Source organism: Monodon monoceros, unplaced genomic scaffold (genome assembly GCF_005190385.1).
Source record: "Monodon monoceros isolate NGI ecotype Baffin Bay Population unplaced genomic scaffold, NGI_Narwhal_1 Super_Scaffold_12, whole genome shotgun sequence".
NCBI classification, from domain to species: Eukaryota; Metazoa; Chordata; class Mammalia; order Artiodactyla; family Monodontidae; genus Monodon; species Monodon monoceros.
In genome coordinates, this window is record NW_021703768.1 from 166,338,518 (window position 1) to 166,359,632 (window position 21,115).

The 21,115-nt window shown below is 60.1% G+C and overlaps 2 protein-coding genes across 3 annotated transcripts; both read right to left on the bottom strand.

Annotated features, from left to right (window-relative positions):
• Positions 1-3,135: 3,135 nt before the first annotated feature.
• CILP2 (cartilage intermediate layer protein 2) lies at positions 3,136-9,109 on the bottom strand. Its single transcript, XM_029215800.1, has 4 exons — positions 8,649-9,109; positions 6,595-6,703; positions 6,244-6,401; positions 3,136-5,996 (listed from the first exon to the last, which is right to left on the bottom strand). Exons 1-4 carry the CDS (start codon positions 8,890-8,892, stop codon positions 3,661-3,663), a joined length of 2,847 nt encoding a protein of 948 aa, XP_029071633.1. The 5' UTR covers positions 8,893-9,109; the 3' UTR covers positions 3,136-3,660.
• A 3,139-nt stretch (positions 9,110-12,248) lies between these two features.
• YJEFN3 (YjeF N-terminal domain containing 3) lies at positions 12,249-20,958 on the bottom strand. Of its 2 annotated transcripts, XM_029219228.1 has the most exons (6): positions 20,836-20,958; positions 16,759-16,867; positions 14,562-14,672; positions 14,213-14,326; positions 13,983-14,133; positions 12,249-12,511 (listed from the first exon to the last, which is right to left on the bottom strand). In XM_029219228.1, the coding sequence occupies exons 1-6, from the start codon at positions 20,949-20,951 to the stop codon at positions 12,306-12,308; spliced, it is 807 nt and encodes a 268-aa protein (XP_029075061.1). In that variant the 5' UTR covers positions 20,952-20,958; the 3' UTR covers positions 12,249-12,305. The 2 variants fall into 2 exon arrangements, with proteins under 2 accessions (XP_029075061.1, XP_029075060.1); XM_029219227.1 differs by lacking the exon at positions 12,249-12,511 and having other exon boundaries at positions 13,645-14,133; positions 20,836-20,951.
• Positions 20,959-21,115: the final 157 nt, after the last annotated feature.

A 21,115-nucleotide genomic window follows, 5' to 3' on the forward strand; every position in this document is an offset into this window, starting at 1 on the left:
GATGGACAAGAGCCAGCGGGCCATGTAGGCTGAGCACTGACTCCACAGGTGTGTGGCATTCAAGGCTCTGTACGCCACCCCTGTGTGTCTCCCTTCTCCATGCCCGCCTGAGGTTTCCCTCCTCAGCCTTCACATGTACCTTTCCAGCTGCCTGGTATGCCCTTCCTGCCTTGCCCACCTGGCAAACTCCTAGACATCCTTCAAGACCCACTGCCTGTGTCCTTTTCTCTGAGAAACATTGCCCTTCCCTTCAGCCTATGGTGTCCCCATTTGCTGTATGACCCGGGGCAAGTCCCTTCAGCTGTGAAATGGGGGTACGTGTGTGAAAAACCACCCTCCCTAAAAGCATATTTTGAGGCCCAAGGCAATAAATATACATTAAATGCTCTCAAAGTGAGTTAGGGCTTTGGGGACAGGGAGGGCTTGTATCCAGTCACTGCTCAATGTGTGTTCATTTTTATCTTCCTCCTCTTGGATTCTACAGGTTTAAGACTCTCTTGTTTTAAGCACTGTTCCAAGATTTTTCTCCCACTCGCAATACTAGGAATTTTAAGAACCCCTGGTTCTAAAATTATGTCTAAAATGCCGTGGGCGGGACCAAGGGCCTCCTTGTGCCCTGAGCTGACGCCAGGGTGGCTGGAGCTGGGGTCTCTAGGGTGGACTTTATGCCCCCCACACCCCAAGCTGACGGGGTGTGGTCTGGCAGCCCCAGTTTTAGGGGGAGAGCAATGGATTTACCAGGAGGCGGATAGCAAACATTCCAGGAGCGGGGGCGTGGAGACTCCTGGCTCCGAGGCTAGAATGGGGTCACAAGACAGCGTCAAGAAGCACAGGGCTGGGCTTCCCTGGTGGCGCAGTGGTTGAGAGTCTGCCTGCCGATGCAGGGGACACGGGTTCGTGCCCCGGTCCTGGAAGATCCCACATGCCGCGGAGCGGCTGCGCCCGTGAGCCATGGCCGCTGAGCCTGCGCGTCCGGAGCCTGTGCTCCGCAACGGGAGAGGCCGCAACAGCGAGAGGCCCGCGTACCGCAAAAAAACCCCAAAAAACGAAGCACAGGGCTGTCAGCTCAGAGCCATGGCTTCCTTCTCTTGGAGCCTCAGTTTTCTCATCTGAATATTGGGGCCAAGTGCTGGCCTCTTGAAGAGCTGTTAGCAGGGATGAGGAGGCACTGGGGCTTCAGCCACCGTCCTGTGCCAAGCATTTTCTTGGGCTCTGCCCTCTGCCTGGAACAGTCTCCCTGGCCCGCTTCCCTCTAGGAGCCCCTGCTCACTCCTGGCCCAGCCGCAGCAGCTGGGGAGGGGGCCCCAGGATGACGCCCACTCACCCCTGCCCCACCCTAGGGAAGGGGGGCCAGCTGCCAGCCCCCAACTCAGCTGCCCCAGGCCTGGCAGTGGCCGCAGCCCCAACACTTTCTCAATGAAAGGTATTTGGTAGTGGTGTCTGACACCTCATCACACCCAGCCTGGAAGCCAGCTTCTCCTGCCAGCTGCAGGGGGAACCCCCCCAACTCCTGCTGCCCCCCAGGACCCCGACAGGCAGGCCCAGAGTCTGCGTTGCCTTGGGCGGTGGCCTACCCCTCTGAGCTTCCCTCTCAGCTGAGGGTGTAGACACAGTAAGTCTGGATAAATGCACATGCCCCTGGCTCCCAGGGGCCTCAAAGCATCTCCCCTCTCTCATCCATCACAGCCTATCCAAGGAGAGGCTGGGGTGCTGGCACCGGGGCCTCCAAACCTTGTCTCCAAGCACAGCCCTGGGGCCCACCCTCAGAGACTGGGGCTGATACCCTCGGGTTTGCCAGATTCTCCCAGACCCTCCAGGCCCCTAAGTCTGGCCCCTGGGCAGGGGAAGATGTTCCCATGAAAGGCATGGGCTGAGCAAAAGTGTGAGTGAGGGCTGGAGAGGCTGGGGGTTGTCCGATGGAGAGTTCTCCAGGTGGACAAGAGCCAGCGGGCCATGTAGGCTGAGCACTGACTCCACAGGTGTGTCGGGGTGTGCGTGAACCTCTCTCCCCGCCAAGGCCAGGCCCTCTCCGGGCCCCCATTGTTGGCACAGAGGTGACACCTCTACGTGCTAGACAGGCAGATGGTAAGAGGGACTGGAGGGGCAGGGGTGGACAGGTGGGCGAGCGGGTGGGTGGGTGATAGAGGGGAAGTGGGCAGTTGAGTGGGTAAGTGGGTGGGTGTGCAGAAGGCCTGAGCAGGCCCTAGAATAAGGGAATAATACCCCGCACTCCAACTCCCTGCCGCCACCCTTTCTGGGGGCAATCAGCCAGGCACAATGCTCCCCATTCCAGGCCCCCAGAAACGCCACATTGATGCCTTCCAGGGACCGACGTCTACAGGCCAAGGGAGTCTCACACGTGTCCTTGAGGGGACTGCTGGGCCATCCAGGGAGCCCCCCGCTCCTGCCGGGATTCACTCTGGGGCCCAAGCAGCCCTTTGACTCTCCTTTTTGGGACCTCAGTTTCTCTGTCTGGAAAGTGGGGGTGTGGTCGGAACAGCGCCTGCCCCATGGGGCGTCAGGACAACTTGCCTGGCCGCGCGCACACAGCGCGCAAGCAAGTGATGGTGCTGCACCTCCAGACTGAGAGTCCCGGTGATGGCTCAGGACCATGGCCTTGGGCAGCCAAATCACCACGTGGTCAAGGCATGGCCAGGCCTCAGCCGGGTGTGACCCAGGGCAGGGCAGCTGTGGTCCCGGTGGAAGAAGTCCAGGGAAGCCTCAGTTCCTGCCTCCTGGGGCAAGCGGCCCTGCCAGGGCCCCTCCCTGCCCACTGTAGCCCCTGGGCATGTGGCCAGATAGGAGCCACTGACCACAGCCAGGCAAGGAGGATAAGGCCAGGGCAGCAGCTGCTACTGTGCTTTGCAGTCAGGGCTGCACAAGCCTGGGCTGCTTATGAGTCAGCTCTGCACACACATGTCGCAGATACACTTCTGTGGGCATCGGTTGGGGACCACGTGCCTGCCTGAGGAGTGTCCAGGGCCGCACGGGGGCCTGCAAGCCGCTTGCACACCCATGTCCGTATGTGCTTCAGGCCTGTTTCTGCCTGCCAAGGTCCACCTGGATCCAGCAGCCCCAGCCTCCATCCTTCTCTCCCCAAGACTGACACCAGGAGTTGGAAATGAAGCATCTTTAATGGAATCCCTGCTCCGACCCCCTGGGGAATCTCCAAGCACCAAACGTATGAGAATTGTGCTCCTCAGTCCCAGAGCCAAGAAGCCTCTTCCCCAGACCTTCAATGGGCCACGTCCGGACCCCACACTCACACCTGTTATTATTTATTCAATAAATAACCCCAAGAACAAAACTCAGGGTAGAGGACCCAATAAAGCATCCAGCTCAGCACAGAAATCTGAAAGGGAGGATTATCTGAAATCCGGGTCAAAATATGAAATGAAATCAGAGCTGGCATGTGAGCTGGGAATGATCCCCTCTGGGCCTCAGCCGGTCACCAGCCCCGACCATCATCCCAGGATGCTGGCTCCCACAGTCAGGACAAACTCCATTTCACGTCACACAGCAACAATTATCTGCCTGCATTTGCACCATCGGACCTGACTGAATTCTGGGCTGGGGAGGGAAGTGCCCAGAAACCTGAAGAGACTTGCCAAGGACAGAGGAGTCTGGAGCAGGGCAGAGGAGCGAGGCTGGGGCCCAGGGTCACTGCTGGACCCTGCCACGGCGGGTGCGGAGGGGCCCTGAGGCTCGTGCCTGTGCCCGGCCCACCTCACCCATCTCCCTGCGGATGTCACCAAGAGCTGCCGATGGGGACTCCAGCAGCCTCTGGAAGAGGCTCGGCCGGCCTTCTGGTGTCTCCCGGCACTGAAAGGTGACGGCTGTGCCAGCATCGGCCTTCATCTCCCTGGAGAAGCCATCAGAGGAGCCATCGAAGCAGCGGCCAATGGCAATCTCCTTGGCCAGCCTTGGGCTCTGGTCAGTGACTGTATAGACACCATAGTTGTGACCCAGAGGGTCCAGCGGGGCCAGCATGGAGAAGACAGCCAGGTCATCAGCGGGTGCAGCAGGGGGGTGCCGGGTCAAGTAATCCTGCAGGAGTCCGTTGACCGCCACGCGCCGGCAGCTGCCCTGGGGCATGATGGTCACCAGCGTCCTGTCCACCTGACGCTGGTCGAACAGCATCCCGCTGCACTTGAACTCCACGCAGGCCGCAGATGTGCTAGGGCGCTGGGGGTCTCGGACACTCCGGTCATCCCGCAGACCGTAGAGCTGGCCTCGGGTCCGAGGGTGGCTGCCCCCCGAATTGTGGGAGCGGACCATGTATTCCTGGGGACCCTGGATCTTCACCTTGAGGAAGCAGGCTCTGAACTCCTGCGGGTTGGGCCACCAGGCCAGGAGATCTCCAGTCCAGGAGGCCGGCACGCCCTCGCGGAAGGGGACCACGTTATACTCGTATTTGTCCACCTCCACGCGAGCAAAGCGGAAGTGGCTGGCGGTCACCGGGGCCTCCTGACACTCCCGCAGGTTGCGCCACGGGTACACGGGGCCGTTGGCCTCGGCGGGGTCGCCGGACCTGGGTTTGGCGAGGTTGATGCGGAAGCCATTGCGTTTGAGGGAGGGGTCATCGTGGTCGGTGCGGCGGTAACCCAGCTTGTCTAGGTAGGGCTGGGCCACGCCCACGGTGGCCGGGCGTGGGCGGGGCCGGGACGGGGCGGGCTCCAGCTCCTCCCCGCCCAGGGTGGCCGTGACCAGGGCGGTGTAGGCGTCTGGCCGGTCAGCATCGCAGAAGGCGGGGAGGCAGGCCCCGTTGGGACCAGTGACGGCGCTGTCGAAGCGGCCCCAGGCGCGGGGGTTGGCCGAGAAGCCGGGGGCAGGCTCCAGGTTGACCAGCGTGACCACCACGCCCTCCACCTGCTCGTTGGGGTTGAACTTGTCGTTGGCGTAGGCGCGCACCTTCACCAAGCAGCGGCGGCGCTCAGGCACGTCCAGGTTGAACAGACGCCGCTCCCGGATCTCCACGTTGCCCACCAGGAAGACCCGCTCCTCCCGGCGGACCCGTGAGGCCGCCGACCTCTCACGCTGGAAGCCGCTCTCCTCTTCCCACAAGCCCGTGTCAGGGTTCAGCGACCACAGCTTCAGGGCCTCCACGTGGCCGGCCATTCGGATCTGGCTGGCGGCCACACGCACGGCCACCGGCCCGGTCTGCAGCTGCTCTGCGGAGCCGGCAGCACGGAGGTCCACCGAGAACATGCCGTAGGTGCGCAGTGGAGCCAACTCCCCGTCACTGTCCACAAATCGCAGGTCACTGGGGGCCGCAGCCGCCGAGGTGACATTTCGGGGGTCAACAAATGTCACCCGGGCCTCCACAGCCCCTGCATAGGGTTCACCATCAGCTCTGCGGAAGGCTCTCGGCGGGATGACCAGCTCACCTAAGGGGGCCTCGTCCTCCAGCTCCCCGAGGGATATCGTGTTGCTCTGGCTGGCATCTAAGATGACAGGGGCTTTCTTGCGCATGGCCTTGACCTCATGGTACACGCCCGCACCTTGAGGGTCAAAAGGCAGGACCCTGACAGTGTCCACGAACTGGCCACTGGGGTCCACGAAAGTAATCACCAGCCGCTGAGTGGAAGGTGCCACCTCAATGGTGAAGTCACCCTGGTAGGATGTGAAGCCAATGGGCTCCCGGCCCAGGAGGATCCGAGCAAAGCGCAAGGGCTCCCTAGACTCAGCGGCCACCACACGTCCCCGGATCAGCCCCCGAGGGGGCAGACATTTCCGGCAGCCACATTCAGCCACTATCTTTACTGGGAGGATGTAGCCAGAGCAGTGGATCTTCCTGCTCTCCAGCCGGTGCACCGAGCAGCAGCGGGAGCCTGCATCCCCACATCGGGGGCTCGAGCCCGCAGGGCTGGGGCAGAGGGTGTCAGGGCAAAGGCCTACGTCCAGGTAGATGGGGCCGCTGCCTGGCTGACCACAGTCGTCTGGAAGCTTGATCAGGTGTTCTCGGGGCTGGGGGTCACAGGCTGGCTGGCCTGGGGCTGTGGAGCAAGAAATCAGCCAGATCAGGGTAAGGGGGGCACTCCATGGAGGCCAAGGTTGGGGGCCTAGATTGGGATCAGAGGCTCAACCTGGGGGCTCAGTGGGAGCCTGGGATCCGACTGAGCAAGGTCAGAGATCAGTCTGAAGTTGGGGTTCCGTTTGAAGTTGCGTTTTCGCTGGGGTTGGGGCTCAGTTTGGTGTCAGGGCTCGCTCAGGGCTGTGGGTAGGGTTGCTGAGGACACTCACCAAGCACGGTGAGTTGGGCAGTGCCCGATCGCACGGCCCCGGCATCATTCCATGCTTTGCAGTGATAGGTGCCTGCCTGGTCTGGGTGAAGCCCATGCAGCTCCAGGTGGGTCCCGTACCTGTGCGTTCGCCTGTCCAGCAGGGTCCCGTTGTGGAACCTGGGTGGCGGGTGAGCAGCACCATGAATGCCCTTGGCACGGGGGAGGGGCTGCATCTGTCCCGCCCCACATGGAGCACAGGGAGGTTGCAGAGCAGCTTCCTCTGGGTCTCTGAGGCACCACATATCATGGGAAGCCCATCCCAACCCCAAATCTGGGCACGAGACCCTTGAGCATGGGGCAAGGCACTCACCAGGAGTATTTCTTGGGCATGGGGGTGCCCAAGGCTTTGCAGCAGAAGGTCACATTCTGGCCAGCCTCTCGAACTCGGGACTCAGGGTGCTTCACCAGATAGGGCTTCTCTGGGGGCAGAGGCAGCAAAGGTCAGGGCCCTGCCCCACCCCAGCTTCTCCCAATGACCCTTCCCAAGAGCAGGGCCCCATCCTTTCCCTTACAGTGATGCCCTGTTTCACTTGGGCCTTTTCTAATGACCCTCCCCCCACTCAGGTTCACCTCACATCTGCTGGAGACTGTGCCCTTAAAGGGTTTTTTTTGTTTTTTTGTTTTTTTTTTTGCGGTACGCGGGCCTCTCACTGTTGTGGCCTCTCCCATCACAGAGCACAGGCTCCGGACGCGCAGGCTCAGCGGCCATGGCTCACAGGCCTAGCCGCTCCACGGCATGTGGGATCTTCCTGGACCGAGGCACGAACCCGTGTCCCCTGCATCGGCAGGCGGACTGTCAACCACTGCACCACGCAGGGAAGCCCAATGCTTAATCTTAATGCTTCCCTTTGCAACTCCACCTCTCACCTCACATCTTCTCCAATGACCGTTACATCTTATTTCTTGCTCCATTGGCCTCACTGTACATCACATCATCCCAAGTGCTTGGCGTCACCCAGAATTTCCTCCCCAGTTCCTCAGCCCCCTCATCCCTCTTACCATGAGGCACTTACCCAACTTATTAAGGACAAGAGTGACCACAGCAGAGATGGAGCTGTTGGCCTGGGCCTGGGCCATGCCTGCAGAGAAGCCATCCATTCGGGCACTGACATTGGCTCAGCTGCTGGCACAGACTCCAGGCACCCAGAAGGTTCTGTGGGCATGGCTAGTAGCCATGGTGCCAGGCCAGTCTCGCAAGGAGACCCTGGCTCCTGGCAGCGGACACCCAGGTGGGGTGACCACCGAGCCCAGAAGGATGTGGTCAGGGCACCCACAGGTGTTGAGACCACACCCTGGGGGGGGCACAGAAGGCAGAGAAGACTCTTGACCCCTTCCTGGGGAGGGCTTTCCTCTCTATCAGTCACTCAGCAAAGGTACCCAGACACCCTCCCCACCTTGTTCCACTCAGAGAGTCCTCAGCATGGACCTGCTTGCAGCAGCCCTTGGTGTGAAGGACATGGGGCTCAGTGGTCAGGGCTGGGCCAAGGGGAGGGACCTGGGATCCTGGTGTGAAAGAGATGCCCTGGAGGAGAGGACAGGATAGGTGACTCTTACAGGGCAGAGAGGCTCCTTCTAGCATGAGAGAAAATGTTCAGGCAGGGGCTGGGGGCCCAGTGAGGGGATGGGTCTTGGGCCCAGAACATCTCCCTCCTGTCACAATCCTGCGGTTTCTCCATAAAATGGAAAATTCCACTGGAAACTTCAGGGCAGAGGCACGGAGAAGGCAGAGCCAAGCAGAGTAGGGTGGGGAATCCCACCACCCCATTGGCTACTGTGCTCCCCCACCCTGCTGCGTGCTCTGCTGGGGCAGTCTCCAGACCATGTTTGTGGAGACCAGGCCTGATTGGAATTTCCAGTCGCCTCCTGGCTGGCCTGGTGTCTGGACCAGGGAGGGCCTGGGCATCATGTCTGCCAGGGTGTGAGCGCATGTCCACGTGGGTGTGGGGGACGGGCGTGGCCTGCGAATGCCACGCGCGTGTGCACCACGAGTGTGTGAGCCAGCTTCTGTGTGTATCCACATCCACCAGGACATCCGCACACTCCAACAGGCACACAGAGGAAGTGCCTCCTCAGATCTGCCCATGACTGGACACGACCCCCATGGCGTCCACCCGTCCAGATGTACACATTTACCAATGCTCTTCGGGGGCCCGGAAGGGAAGGAAAAGCCAGTCTCCAAGTGGTCCAAGTTCTGGTCGTCCAGGCTCCGCCCCTACACTCAGGCTCCGCCTCCTCCCTCCAGGCACCGCCCCATCAGGCTCCACCCCAACTAGCCCCTCTAGGTACTTCCCTCAACTGGCCCCGCCCCTACACTCAGGCCCCGCCTCTAACCCAACTATCTCCTCCAGGCCCCGCCCCTCCTACCTGGACATGTAGGCCTCACACACTTCTGCGCCTCCAGGGGACGCCCAGGACACGCATCCGCAGCAGGGCTTGGGCAGCGGCGGCGGCGCAAGCGACGGCCTGGTCCGCAGCTCCCCGAACAAGGACCCCACGGGCCCCACGCACCCCACGTGGCCTCTGGGGAGAGGGCAGGGATGGGGGCGTCAGATGGAACCTGGAACTCTGTTGACAGTGTGGGACTGGAGGGTGCTCTCGTCACGCGCATCCGAGTCAGAGAGAAGTCCTGCCCACTGCCTCAATCGGTGCTCCCCCAGGCGCACCAGTCGAATGTGCAGTTGAGGTACCTTCCCGCCCCCGCCAAGATAAGCCCTGCTGCTCTCCCTGCGTCTCACCCACATCTGGGGCTCAAAACACACTTCCACAGAACGGCCCTAGTTCTAGATGAGCAAAAGAGGGCAGTGAGAGGGAGCTATGTTCCTGGGGGCCCCTTCCTGACCCCGACCTGGGCCCCGGCCATTCTTAGCCCCTCCCTTCCAAAGCTCCTCTCCTATCCGGTCCGGCCGTCTCCTGCGGCCTTGCTCCTAAAAGGCCCCGCCTCTTCCTAGCCACGCCCTGCACCCTCACCCTCCCCCCACCCCACACGACACCATCCTTTCAGGCCTCATCCACCTATGGCCGATCCCCGCCGCTCCCTTAGCCCCGCCCTCACCGAGCGGGCAGCGGAAGCGCACGAGGTAGTTGGAGCAGCGGCGGCCTCGGGGCTGCTCGCGGTTGAGGCACCAGAAACCTCGCGTGGGGTTCAAGTGTACGCGCTCGCCGACGTCTGACGGCAGGGCCCAGTCTGTGGTGCGCGCCTCCAGCGCCAGCGGCCGCGGGCACACGCGCGCCGGCCCGTAATAGAAGCGGATCGCAGCCAAGCTCTCGAAGTCACCGTCGCCTCCCGGGTGGTCGACGTTGAACCAGGACGTCCACTCGCTGGCCTCTGCGGACACCGCACGCGCTGGGACCCGGGCCTTAGCCGGTCGGGCCCCATCAGTTCAGGCAGGGGCCTGGGCTGCGGCCTGCCCACCCCCATCTGCGTGTTTAAGCCAGGTCCCCCTCCCCACAAAAGTGCATGGGCGAGCCCAGCCTGCCCAGATCCAGAGCCCTCGAGGGCAGAAGGAGCTGTAGAAGGATCAGGGGAGGTTGGATTGCGCTTGCCCCGGCCCTAGTTCTGCTGCTCAGTATCTGAGCTGGCCCATGAGTGCACGCTGAGATCTTGCCACTGTCTCACCAGCCCCCACTCTCAGAATTCAGAACCGTTGAGGTGTAAGGAGATATAAAGGCAGCACGAGGAGCCAGGCCTGAGACCAGCTGTTCCACTGCCTAGCAGCCTCGCATCAGTGCCAGCTGGGACCTTGTTTGCTGCCCACTGAACCTATCAGTCAACCCTCCCTTTCACAGAAGCCAGAGGTGGGAAGGGTCTGGCCTCTCACAGGTTAGCTTCTGTTTCCATCAACTCCCCAAGGGGTGCTCACTCCTTTCCTCATTCAAGAGCAAGTCAAATAGAACCTTCCTAGCTGGGAAGCTAGAGACTTGGGTTCCAGAACTCCTGTTTCCCTGACTGAACTGAGCTTGTCTCACCGCCCCGCCCCACCCCACCCTGGTTTCCTCCTGGACAAACAGCCTGGGCTGTCATCTCCCTGCTCCTAAAACTTAGACCTCTTGGGGCACCACTTCCAGGGGCTGCCGTGCCCAGGGACCAGGACAGTCCTGGGCTCTTCACCCAGCTTGTGTCCCCTCCTCACAAGACCCTACCAGCCAGAGCTCACACAGAGTCCACAGCAGAACGAGGACTCAGACCCAAGCTGGCTCACCTTCCCAGTCCTCCAGGGCTGGTGAGGGCTGGCCAGGGTGCAGCAATGAACCTTCAAGGCCCCACGCAGTCACCATGGGCTCCTCAGGGGTGGTGGTGCCTGTCAAAGGGGTGAGGGGTAGGGGGAAGGACTTCTGTGAACTCCTGGTATGCAAAGTGCTCCCACGATCATCCCCATTTCACAGGGGAGAAGCCGGAATCCAGGGGAGAATTGCAGCACCCCCTCCTCCAGGAAGCCTCCCCATGACCTCCCCACTCCCAGTCTCCCACAGCCCCATCCCTCACTCTGACACAGCCCCTTAGGTTAGGGAAGTCTGTATCCACTCTGCTTCCCAGACCCAGTTCTCCCACTGTGCTCAGTGGCCATGAGTTCAGTTGGCTGTGCCCCTCCCTGCTGTCATATTGATCTGAATTTTCTTTCATCCATTTGCTGACTGGAAGTCCCTCCCTCAGTCTACCTTTCATCCCTGCACTTGGGGCCCAAGCTGCCAGTGGGAAGTCCTTGGAATCTAGCCTGGCTTCTCCAGCCGCGAGTTGTCTGAGATAACTGGTCTGGGCAGTGACTTCAGACAAGTCCCTTCCCTCTTGGAGTCTCAGTCTCCCCATCTGAGAAATGGGCCCAGTTCCCCACTCCACTGAGTGTTCCAGAGATGGGAATTTCTTTTCTGAGTGCTGTGTGTGTGTGGAAGAGGGAAGGAGTTAGGTGAGAGGGGACAGCTCTGGCCCCTTCATAGTGAGACCAAGACTGGATGATTCAGGGTCCAAATGCTGTGGCTGAGATGGGTACCCTGCAGTCCTGAGAATCCAGAGGAGCCTGAAGTTCATAGCCACACTCCTGGTGCCCCTATCGTCCCTTGGAGGAGGGAAGACAGTGGACGAGATCCCCTCCTGCCCCAGGTGGTCCCAGAGCTCCATCTCTTCGTTGCCCCCTCACTCCACCCCCGAGGCTGGCAAAGGGAATGCAGGCCTGGGGAAGCAAGTGGGTCCCTTGGTTCTGTCTCCAGGCTCCGGCTGCTTGCCCCGCCCTCTGTCAGACGTCCGGCGCCTAGGGGGCTGGTCTGGGGTCTGGGGGCGCCTCACCTCGGGTCCCCGCCAGGTGCGCGGCGGCGACACAGAGGCAGAGCAGTATCTGCAGTGACGCCATGGCCAGGTCCGAAAGTCGGAGGGAGGGTCCCAGCTCCGCTGTGCACTCGGGTCGGACTCCCGCGGGTCTGGCGGCCGCTGGGGCTGTGGATGGGGGAGGGACGCGACCGCAGGCCACGCCCCGTCCAGGCCACTCCCCGTCCAAGCAACGCTCCCGGGCCTGAGGTGACTTCGGTGCGCAGACAACCTCTTTGGGTCGCCCCCCTCGGTGCGTCTGGCTGTACCTCCGCCCTCGGGCTGGCCTGCGTCCCCTCGTCGCCGGCTGGAAGTCCCCTCCTTAGCCCACCCTCTGTTCTCCACGTCGGGAAGTGCCTCCTGGAATCGAGCCTGAAGCTGTCTGAACCTTCAATGTTTAAGTCGCCCTTTAGGCGGCTAGAAATCCTCCATCGGGTCTAACTTCGATTCTATTGGCTTTAGGCCACCCTGAGCAGCCTGGAAATCCCACCTTGAATCTACCCTCCACTCTTCTGGCTCCAGTTTTCTCCGAGGCCAGCAAGAAGTCCATTTACGTCTGCCCTCCATCCCTCCCGCCTTGGGGCCACCAGGGGACCGGTGGGAAGTTCCTCCCTGAGCTTCCCCACCCCCGCGCCAGACCCCGCGCACAGAGGAGGCCCAGGCGAGGTGGCGGTGGTACGTGTGTTTATTGGCGCGGGCCCAAGCCGCGTGGGCACGGGTGGCTGTCAAAGCGCCGCGATGCAGTCGGTGCCCGTGTACCCCGGCAGGCGCAGAGCGAACTTTCGGCGCACGTCGTCGGGCACGAACCTGCCGGCCACGAAGTGGTGGCGCCCGGAGAAGCGGCCGGCGCATTGCTTGGGCGCCGCCAGCGATACGAGCACGTCGGGTCGTAGCCCGTCCTCGGCGTCGCCGCCGGTCTCTGGGTCCCAGCCTGAGGGAGGAAGGATGGGAGGCGGGGACCAGGAGCTGGGAGGGGTGCTGGCTCTCAGACAAGAGACCTGCCGCCCCATCACCCACTTCCCCTTCCCCATCAGACACAGCCTCTGCTCTGACCCATGAGTTTGGTCAGACCTGCCTCCCATAAAACTGAGCCTCTGGGGGCTTCCCTGGTGGCGCAGTGGTTGAGAGTCCGCCTGCCGAGGCAGGGGACACGGGTTCGTGCCCCGGTCCGGGAAGATCCCACATGCCGCGGAGCGGCTGGGCCCGTGAGCCATGGCCGCTGAGCGTGTGCGTCCGGAACCTGTGCTCCGCAACGGGAAAGGCCACAACAGTGAGAGGCCCGCGTACCGGAAAAAAAACCCAAAAAAACTGAGCCTCTGCCCTCAGGCCAGTTTCTCCCCGCTCCCCGGAGATGTTTCCCTCCTCCTCTGACCAGAGCTTCTGCCTTCAGACGACCTCATTTATACGTGCTGCCCTTTCCCAATCAGACCTCTGCGTCTGCCGTCTCTATACCTCCCTGCCTGTCAACCCTGAGCTCCCCTACTTAAACTAAAGTCTCTTTCCACCCAGACCTCCCAGCCTCCTCCCAGATCCCCACTCTCTACTCAGGGGACAGACTTGCCACCATCCTCAGGCAAGCCTACCCCATCAGACCTGTCTCTTTGCCCCAGGTTCTTGCCTCTGACAAGATGTGCCCCCCGCCCCTCCCAACTTGAGCAGCCAGCCTCCTGCCTCTGACTAGAGACTCTCCCCTCTGACCTGACATCCCTGCCTTCACCTTCAGACTAGATCTTGCCTTTTGACTTGGCAGGACCCTGCCCCCTCCCTCACTGGGTTGTAGCCTCTGCCATCCCTCAAATGAGCCTCCACCCTCAGACTAGGGGCCACTAATAAGCCCTTCTGACCTAACAGGGAGACCCTCTCTGTCCAAGGCTATCTGTTCAGACAAGAGCTTGCAGCCTGTCCCCTCAGACCACCTCCTCCCTTAGACACCACCCCCAGCTCTGTGGCATCCTGCTGGTATGACCCTGGGGTCTTGTAAGCCGGGTGATGTCCCCCTGAGTCTGGCCACCCCCATGGAGGGTCTGGCTTGCCAGCAGCTGTTTGTTCCGTTCTGCCCATTGCCTAATGGCTCCAACAGGCCTGGGGCCGTGGCCAGGATGAGCGGGGCCTTTGCCGAGTGAGCTCACGTCTGCCCCGGGTGACTGGGCCAGGGTGGGCAGCGGGCACACTGTGCTGGGTGTAGGGGGGAGGGGACCCAGGGTCACACGGGCACCAGCCTGGGTACTCCCCATCCGAGGGATGGACATGACCCTCAGCCTCACCCAGAGTGCAGGATCCATCCATGCTGGGGAAACTGAGGCTCAGAGTGGGCAGACAGGCTGGGACCACCAGAAGCCAGGGTACAGGGACCTCCACCCAAGCCCTCCAGATCCTCATGCCCCCCACTCCACCTGACATGCCTGAGGGAATGTCCAGGCTCACGAGGGGGATGGACAGTAGCTTGAGCGTGGCCAGTGCACGCATGCAGGGGCCCCCGGCCTTGCCCGGCTCCACACCGGGGCCCAGCACGGCGTCCACCGCCAGTCTGTAGGCGTTGTTGATGAGCTGGACCTGGGAGGGCAGGCAGGGTCAGGGGGCGATCTTGGGGCACTGTCCCCCACCAACCCCCTCAGTTGCCACCCGAGCTGACCTCCGTGGGCAGATAGGACAGGAAGGGGATGTCCATCTTCTCACACTGGGTAGTCAGGTCCCGGTGCAGCGGGTCCAGTGAGCGTGTGGGGTAGAAGATGGTTGGTTCGTACTCCTGTGGGGAGTGGGAAGGGGTCAGCACTGGGGCCCTCCCAGGCTCCCCACTGGGCCTCTGTCCCCAGATCTGGGTACCAGACAGCAGACACTGCCTGGCACAAGCACTGGGCATATTCTGTAACTGACATGCCTCATCCTCCCCCTGGGACACTAATAAGAGGAGGAAGCAATTTTTTTTCAAGGATGGGTTGGGAGTGTGACCCTGAGAGGCCAAGGAAATTCTTGCTACTCACAAACACCCGCAGGTGCCGGGCACAGACCAGCCCCACTGCCCCATTCTGCTCCGGGCCGCACACGACTAGCACCGTCCTCTGCTTCCGGGAGTGGGCAGGCAAAGGGAACACCTGGCAGGGGCACAGCAAAGGCAAAGGCATGGCGTTCGGAACGTCTTACTCCAGTGGGGAAACTGAGGCCTGGAGTAGAGGATGGGATAGGGCTCAGCCCTGGAGGCAAGAGGACAGGACGGGAGGAGAGGGGCTGGGGCCTCTGGGGGCCTCAGTTTCCTTGTTGGAGACCCAGAGTCCTTGCCTCAGGCTCTGCCAAGCCCAAGCAGAAAAACGTGCCTCCTGCCACCACCCGAGCCCAGAGTGCGGTTTGTTTATTCTCGGCCTGAGTTGCAGACATTCTTCCACCTTTTTCCACTGCAGTGGCTGCCCCTCCCACCGCTCATGTTTCCAGGCCTCCGTCCCTCCCGGAGGCCCCAAAGCTGGAGGGAGTAGGGGAGGGGGGTATTTTTCCAACGCGCCATACCCTGTCTCTCTCCGTCTGTCCCTCTGTGTTGACCTCTGTCTTCACCTCCCTGTCTTTCTCTCTGTATCTCTCAGACTCTCTACGTGTCTCTCCTCATCTGTTTCTCTCATTTCTGTCTTCGCCTCTGTGTCTCTCTTTCTCTCCATCTCTGTATCTCTCAGACTCTCCTCTCTGTCTCTGTGTATCTCCCTCTCTTTAACGCAGAAGTTAAGAGTCTCAGCCTTACCCTGACTCTCTGCTTGGCCTCAGCTCACTCTCCTTCCCCAGCCTCTATCGAATGGGAGTAACAATGGCTCCGACATGCTTGTGGGGTCTCTACCAGGCCCAGGGTGGCTCCAGGGGGCCCAACTATACTCTAACCTCCAACCACACAGAGGGAAAGTTATTTCCTTTTTGAGTCTCCTCCCCAGGGCCTCAGCAAGGTCCTGACCCAACCTGGTCCTACCTATGACCCCACCACGCCATGCCCAGAGCCCCAGACCCGCAACCAAGTCGGGTAGAGTGATAACATCCAGCTGGCTAGGACCAAGGGGCCTCTGGACAAACACAGAGCTTTCAGCGCAAAAACTGGACGGTTGGTCATCAATGGCCAGGCGTGAGTTTACTACACTGGGTTTGCTTTTGTGGCTTTGATTTTCATTGTTCTCTTTTCCTCTGAGCATCTCACTCAGGATCTGTTTCACTTGGAACTAGCAACATTTAAGTTAAAAGACAGTTGAGGCCCCATAAAGATATTAAGTTTTTTAAAAAGTATACAGTGGTGGGCTTCCCTGGTGGTGCAGTGGTCGAGAGTCCGCCTGCCGATGAAGGGGACATGGGTTTGTGCCCCAGTCCAGGAAGATCCCACGTGCCGTGGAGCGGCTGGGCCAGTGAGCCATGGCCGCCGAGCCTGCGCGTCCGGAGCCTGTGCTCCGCAGCGGGAGAGGCCACAACAGTGAGAGGCCCGCGTACCACAAAAAAAAAAAAAAAAAAAAAAAGTACACAGCGGTAATAAGAAGAGGAGGAAGAAGGGGAGGAAGAGGAAAAGGGTTACGTGCTGGAGCCCTGACTCAATCAGGCACTTTCTTAAGGCATTTGTGTTTATTAATTGGTGTCAGTTTATTACCCTTTTTCAGAGGAGGAAACTGAGGCCCAGCGTGGTTTGGCAACATGACACGAAACACTGGACAGTAGTATCGTCATTGCTATTATTCTTGCATCTCTTGCAGGCACCTCGAGGCCTGGGGGTTTGCTCCAGAGCCAAACATAGCTCTACTTCCAACCCCCCAGGGCCCTGTGCAGACCCCTCCCCACCTCTGGGCCTCAGTTCCCCCACCTGTGGCTGGGAGTTGTTTGCGGGTGCTCAGACTTCAGGAACTGACGTCCCCTCTGCTCAAGACCCAGGAGGTGGCAGAGGCAGGCAGTCAAGGGCCCCAGACCCATCTCTGTGGTTGCCTCCACATCTGTGGGGACCCCCGTCTCTGTCCTGACGCTCATTAACACACTGGCCTGGGCCAGTGATGATCTTCTTTGGACCTCAGTTTCCCCATCTGAGTGATGGGCTGGGGTGGCCCCAAGCAAAGAGGGGCTTCTTGAGGGCAGAAATGACCATCCTGGCCGTGGGGGTCATGCAGCTAGGCCTCCACTCTGGTGGGCTGGCCATCTGGTTGGGGTCAAGGTTGAGGATCAGGGGTCAGGTACCTTGGTCACAGCCACGGCACTAGCATGGCCGCACCACTCCACCAGCTGCTGCCGCCCGAAGCGATAATCTTCCAGCAACTCCCGCTCCAGGGCAGCTGCCTCGGCTGTGCTGGGGGTCAGAGTGGGGAGAAATGCTCAGACACAGAGAGACGGAAAGACTTAGAGACAGAGACTCAGCTGGAGCCAGAAATGTGCCACCAATGCTCTGAGCCAGGCCCGGATGCCACCCCCACCCCGTGCCCAGAGCCGAAGACCCTCAGTTTCCTCATCCATCGTGCACACCGTTGAACTGAAGCCTGGAAGGCTGCGGGAGTTTTGAGCACAAGCCTGAGGCGCGGGAGCCCTCTGGTGGTAGAAGAAGTGCATGGCCGTGCATGTTGGTTCTATTGCCCCAAAGCATGGGATATAGAGCCTCACCCAGATGCCCCCAGTCCCCAAGGCAAGAGGAACCCAGAGGGGGGAATAGAGCATGAAGGACTTAGTTGTTGGAGGTGACGCGTGGATTTCAGGCAGTGAAAACCACTGAAAGGATTCTAGGACACTGGAGGTCAACTGGACTGGGGGTGCCTGTGGGGAGGAGGGTGTTAAAGGCGGCAGAGTTTTGTTTTGTTTTGTTTTTTTGGCCACGTTGGGTGTTCGTTGCTGCGCGCGGGCTTTCTCTAGTTGCGGCGAGCAGGGGCTACTCTTCATTGCGGCGTGCAGCCTTCTCATTGTGGTGGCTTCTCTTGTTGCCTAGCACGGGCTCTAGGCGCGGGGGCTTCAGTAGTTGTGGCGCATGGGCTTAGTTGCTCCGCGGCATGTGGGATCTTCCCGGACCAGGGCAAGAATCCGTGTCCCCTGCATTGGCAGGCGGATTCTTAACCACTGCGCCACCAGGGAAGTCCAAGGCAGCAGAGTTTGATGGCTCACATGGGGAGGTGGATGTGGCGCCTGCAGCTATGAGACTCATTGGTGATCCCTCTTTCAGGGACAGTGATAAAATTCAATAATTGTGGCCAGAGAAATGGAGCCAAAGCGCTTGAGGTGAAGCTCAGCCCCCAGCTCAGTGAGTGACTGAGGTCCGTCTCATCTCTCTGAGCCTTGCAAAAGAGAAGGCAGGACAGGCTAATAATTTTCAACGTCCAGTGCAAAATGCAAATGTAGGGCCCCTTGATCAATAATTATTAAGAGTTTTAAGATGGTGACGGCAGAGCATTAAACCAAGTGTTGGGTCCTTCTAAGAGCAGGGCCCAAGCTGGTCTTGGTCTGGGCTTGGTGGCTACAGAGAGGAAGAGCTGGCTGGCATTGAGGACTGGAAGACGTTCTTCACTCCAGAATCAGGGGCTGGAGCAGCTGGGCAGGGTCTATAGCCTGATGCCAGCTTCCCATAGCCAGGACCCCTTCCAGCTGGGGAACTGCACTTGCCCCCAGCTCAGCACACCCTAGAGTGTAATGATAATAATAATAATTGTTATTAGGGTATTATCATTATTATTATTATCGTAAAAGGACCAGGCCCAGAAGAGTTGGAAGAACATATAACAACTCAGATAAATAAAATGGTTTGCCCAGAGTCATGCAGGAAGCAAGTTGGAAAACTGAGCCTTCTACCCTTGGTGTCTGTCTCCAGAGCCACGGATGGGGTGTGAGCAAAGCAGAGGGAGACCTACAGATGGGTAGAGGTTTGTTGGGATGAATCCTGAGGTTCCTTTTTTTGATTCCGTGAGCAGGAGACCACAACCTTCTAGCCAATTGTACAGTGTGACCAGGCCAGGCAGCAGGAGGGGTGGAGGTGGGAAGCAAGCATTGCTATGCGATGGGGAGTCAGGGAGGGCTTCCTGGAGGAGCTGGCCTGGAGTGCTGTGGGAGGTAATATAGGTGGCAAGAACAGTGAGGGCCGAGGCCCTGTGGTGGAAATGAACTTGGCAGGTTCAAGGGACAGAAGAGAGGCAGAGAGAGCGAGGCTGAGAAACTTGGTCAGAAAGATACTTCAGGGTCCCACACAGATGGGGAAGATGGAGGCTTAGGGCAAGGTGACATGCCTTGTCACCCCAGCGAGCAGAGCCAGATGCAACTCCCAGGTTGTCTGTGGCTGATGCTGCAGGAGGTTGAAGGACTGGGTGGGGAAACAGACCTCATGGTGGGGCCAGATGAAGAGCGCCCCCAGGACAGGCCAGCCCAGCTCCCGAGAAAGAATGTCGAAGGCGCTTTAAGAATGTGGCGGGGCTTCCCTGGTGGTGCAGTGGTTAAGAATCCCCCTGCCAGTGCAGGGGACACAGGTTCGAGCCCTGGTCCGGGAAGATCCCACATGCCGCGGAGCAACTAAGCTCATGTGCCACACTACTGAGCCTGAGCTCTAGAGCCCGCACGCCACAACTACTGAAATCCGCGTGCCTAGAGCCCGTGCTCCGCAACGAGAAGCCACCGCAATGAGAAGCCCACACACCTCCACGAAGAGTAGCCCCGCTCGCCGCAACTAGAGAAAGCCCTCGAGCAGCAACAAAGACCCAGCACAGGCAGGCAGGCAGGCAGAATATGGCTCATTCCTCTATCTTCACCTTGTGACAGCTCTGTTGCCCCCGCAGGAGGGCTGGGGGAGGATCATGCATTCCTCTTCTTCTTTCTCTGTTCCAAAGCTTTGGCCTCTGGCCTCCACTTGGAACCTTATCTTCCTGCCTAACCGGTCACTGGAGAGATAACCGGGACTCCACAGGCAGAGGGCAGTCCAGGCTTAGGAGCCTGAGGGTAGGGGCAGCAGCTGCTCTGGGCAGGGAAGGGGATAGGGCAGAACTGTTATGGGACTGGGGGACGGTGCTCAGTTTATGAGGGTGCCTCTTGCTTCTCCCAACCTCAGCCCCCAGATGAGAGGAGCTGTGAGGTCCCGGGATTTGCCCACCAGCCCCAGAAGGGGCAAAATGCTCCAGGAGGGGGCTTTTTAGAGATGAAGCTCTGAGGCTAGGGTGCCTGTGCCACACACTCCCTGCTTTCTCAGCTCCATCTGCTTCTCTCCACCCTCGTGTCTCTGCCCACCAGCCCTTCATCATTGCTCACCTGGCTGCCTACTGCAGTCACATCCCCCCAAACTCAACACAAGCCGAGGGGGCTTTGAAAACTTGAACACCAGATTTCACCACCCCCTGTCCCAAACCTTCTTATGGGTCCCCAGTGTTCAGAGAATATTCAAATTCCTCACCTTACTTACATGCCCCCCATTATGTCTCTCATCCCAGCCTCCTCTCCCCGTGTTCCACTCCCACCCAACACACAGCACCCCATCACTCCTTAGTTGGCATCTGAGGCCCCCCCCATCCCCCACACCAGGTGAAGTCACAGCTCCAGCTTCTAAAACACTTTCTTCCCCCTGCCTAGCATGTGCTGGGTCTCTCGCTGAGTCTGGACATCAGCCAGTCGCTGCACAGGATCTGCCTTGAGAAGAGGGGCTGAGTGGACAGTGGGCAGGTGGCCGCACAAAGGACTGTGGGGTCTGGTTTACAGTGAGGTCTACAGCCCTGCTTGGGGTCCCATGTCACAAGCGCTTAGAGGACACAAGAGGATGACTTAGGACAAGGTGGAGGGCACAACCAGAGCTGCCAGCTCCAGACCCCAAATTCATCAGCCCACTGGCAAGTGGCCCCATGTATTTAAAAATCACTTTAGCCCTAGCTCAGCCAGTGGCTTCCCTCCCCAGCCTTCAGTTTTCTTCTCCGAACGAGGGGTTAGTAGCAGGCGCACTATCAAGGAGGGTGTGAGCATTTGAGGAGCTAAAAGAGCTCAGCTCTTCCCGGATGGGAGACAAGGGGCATGGGCTCCAGGGTCCCTGGGGAAGATGGAAAGGGGCGGCGGGCCCTGCTTAGGCTGTGGGTAACGGGGGAGCGACCAGCGGTGCTGATGGGCCGCTGCAGATGCCGTTTCCCTGGTAACGCAGCTTTGGAGGTGTCGGCAGCTGCAGGCTGTCTCTCCAGTGAAATGCGGATGGGCGTGGGATTCTCCCTGCCCCCCCATCCCGGCCATGCCTTTGCCTCTGATCTACAGCCCCTGGTCCCCCAGGCCCTCTTCCAGCCATGCCCCAGCCTCCCGTCCCTGTCCCCCCCGGCTGACCTGAGGAAACACCGCTCCTCGGGTGCCTCCGCTAGGTCCGGGCCAGCCGCGCTGCTCATGGCGGAGGTGATCTGGGCGCGCAGGCAGCCACCACCACCACAGCCTTTTAAGTGCATCCCTGGGCAGAGGGGGCGTCCTCTCTCCTCCCGCCCACCGTGTGTCCGCCAATCAGGAGACGCCGCGAAGGCGCTGTGCACAGCCGTTGGTCGGTAGGTGCAAGTGGACTTAACCCCACTGCTGCCCCAGAGGATGGCGGGAATCCCAGAGTTGCGAATATTGG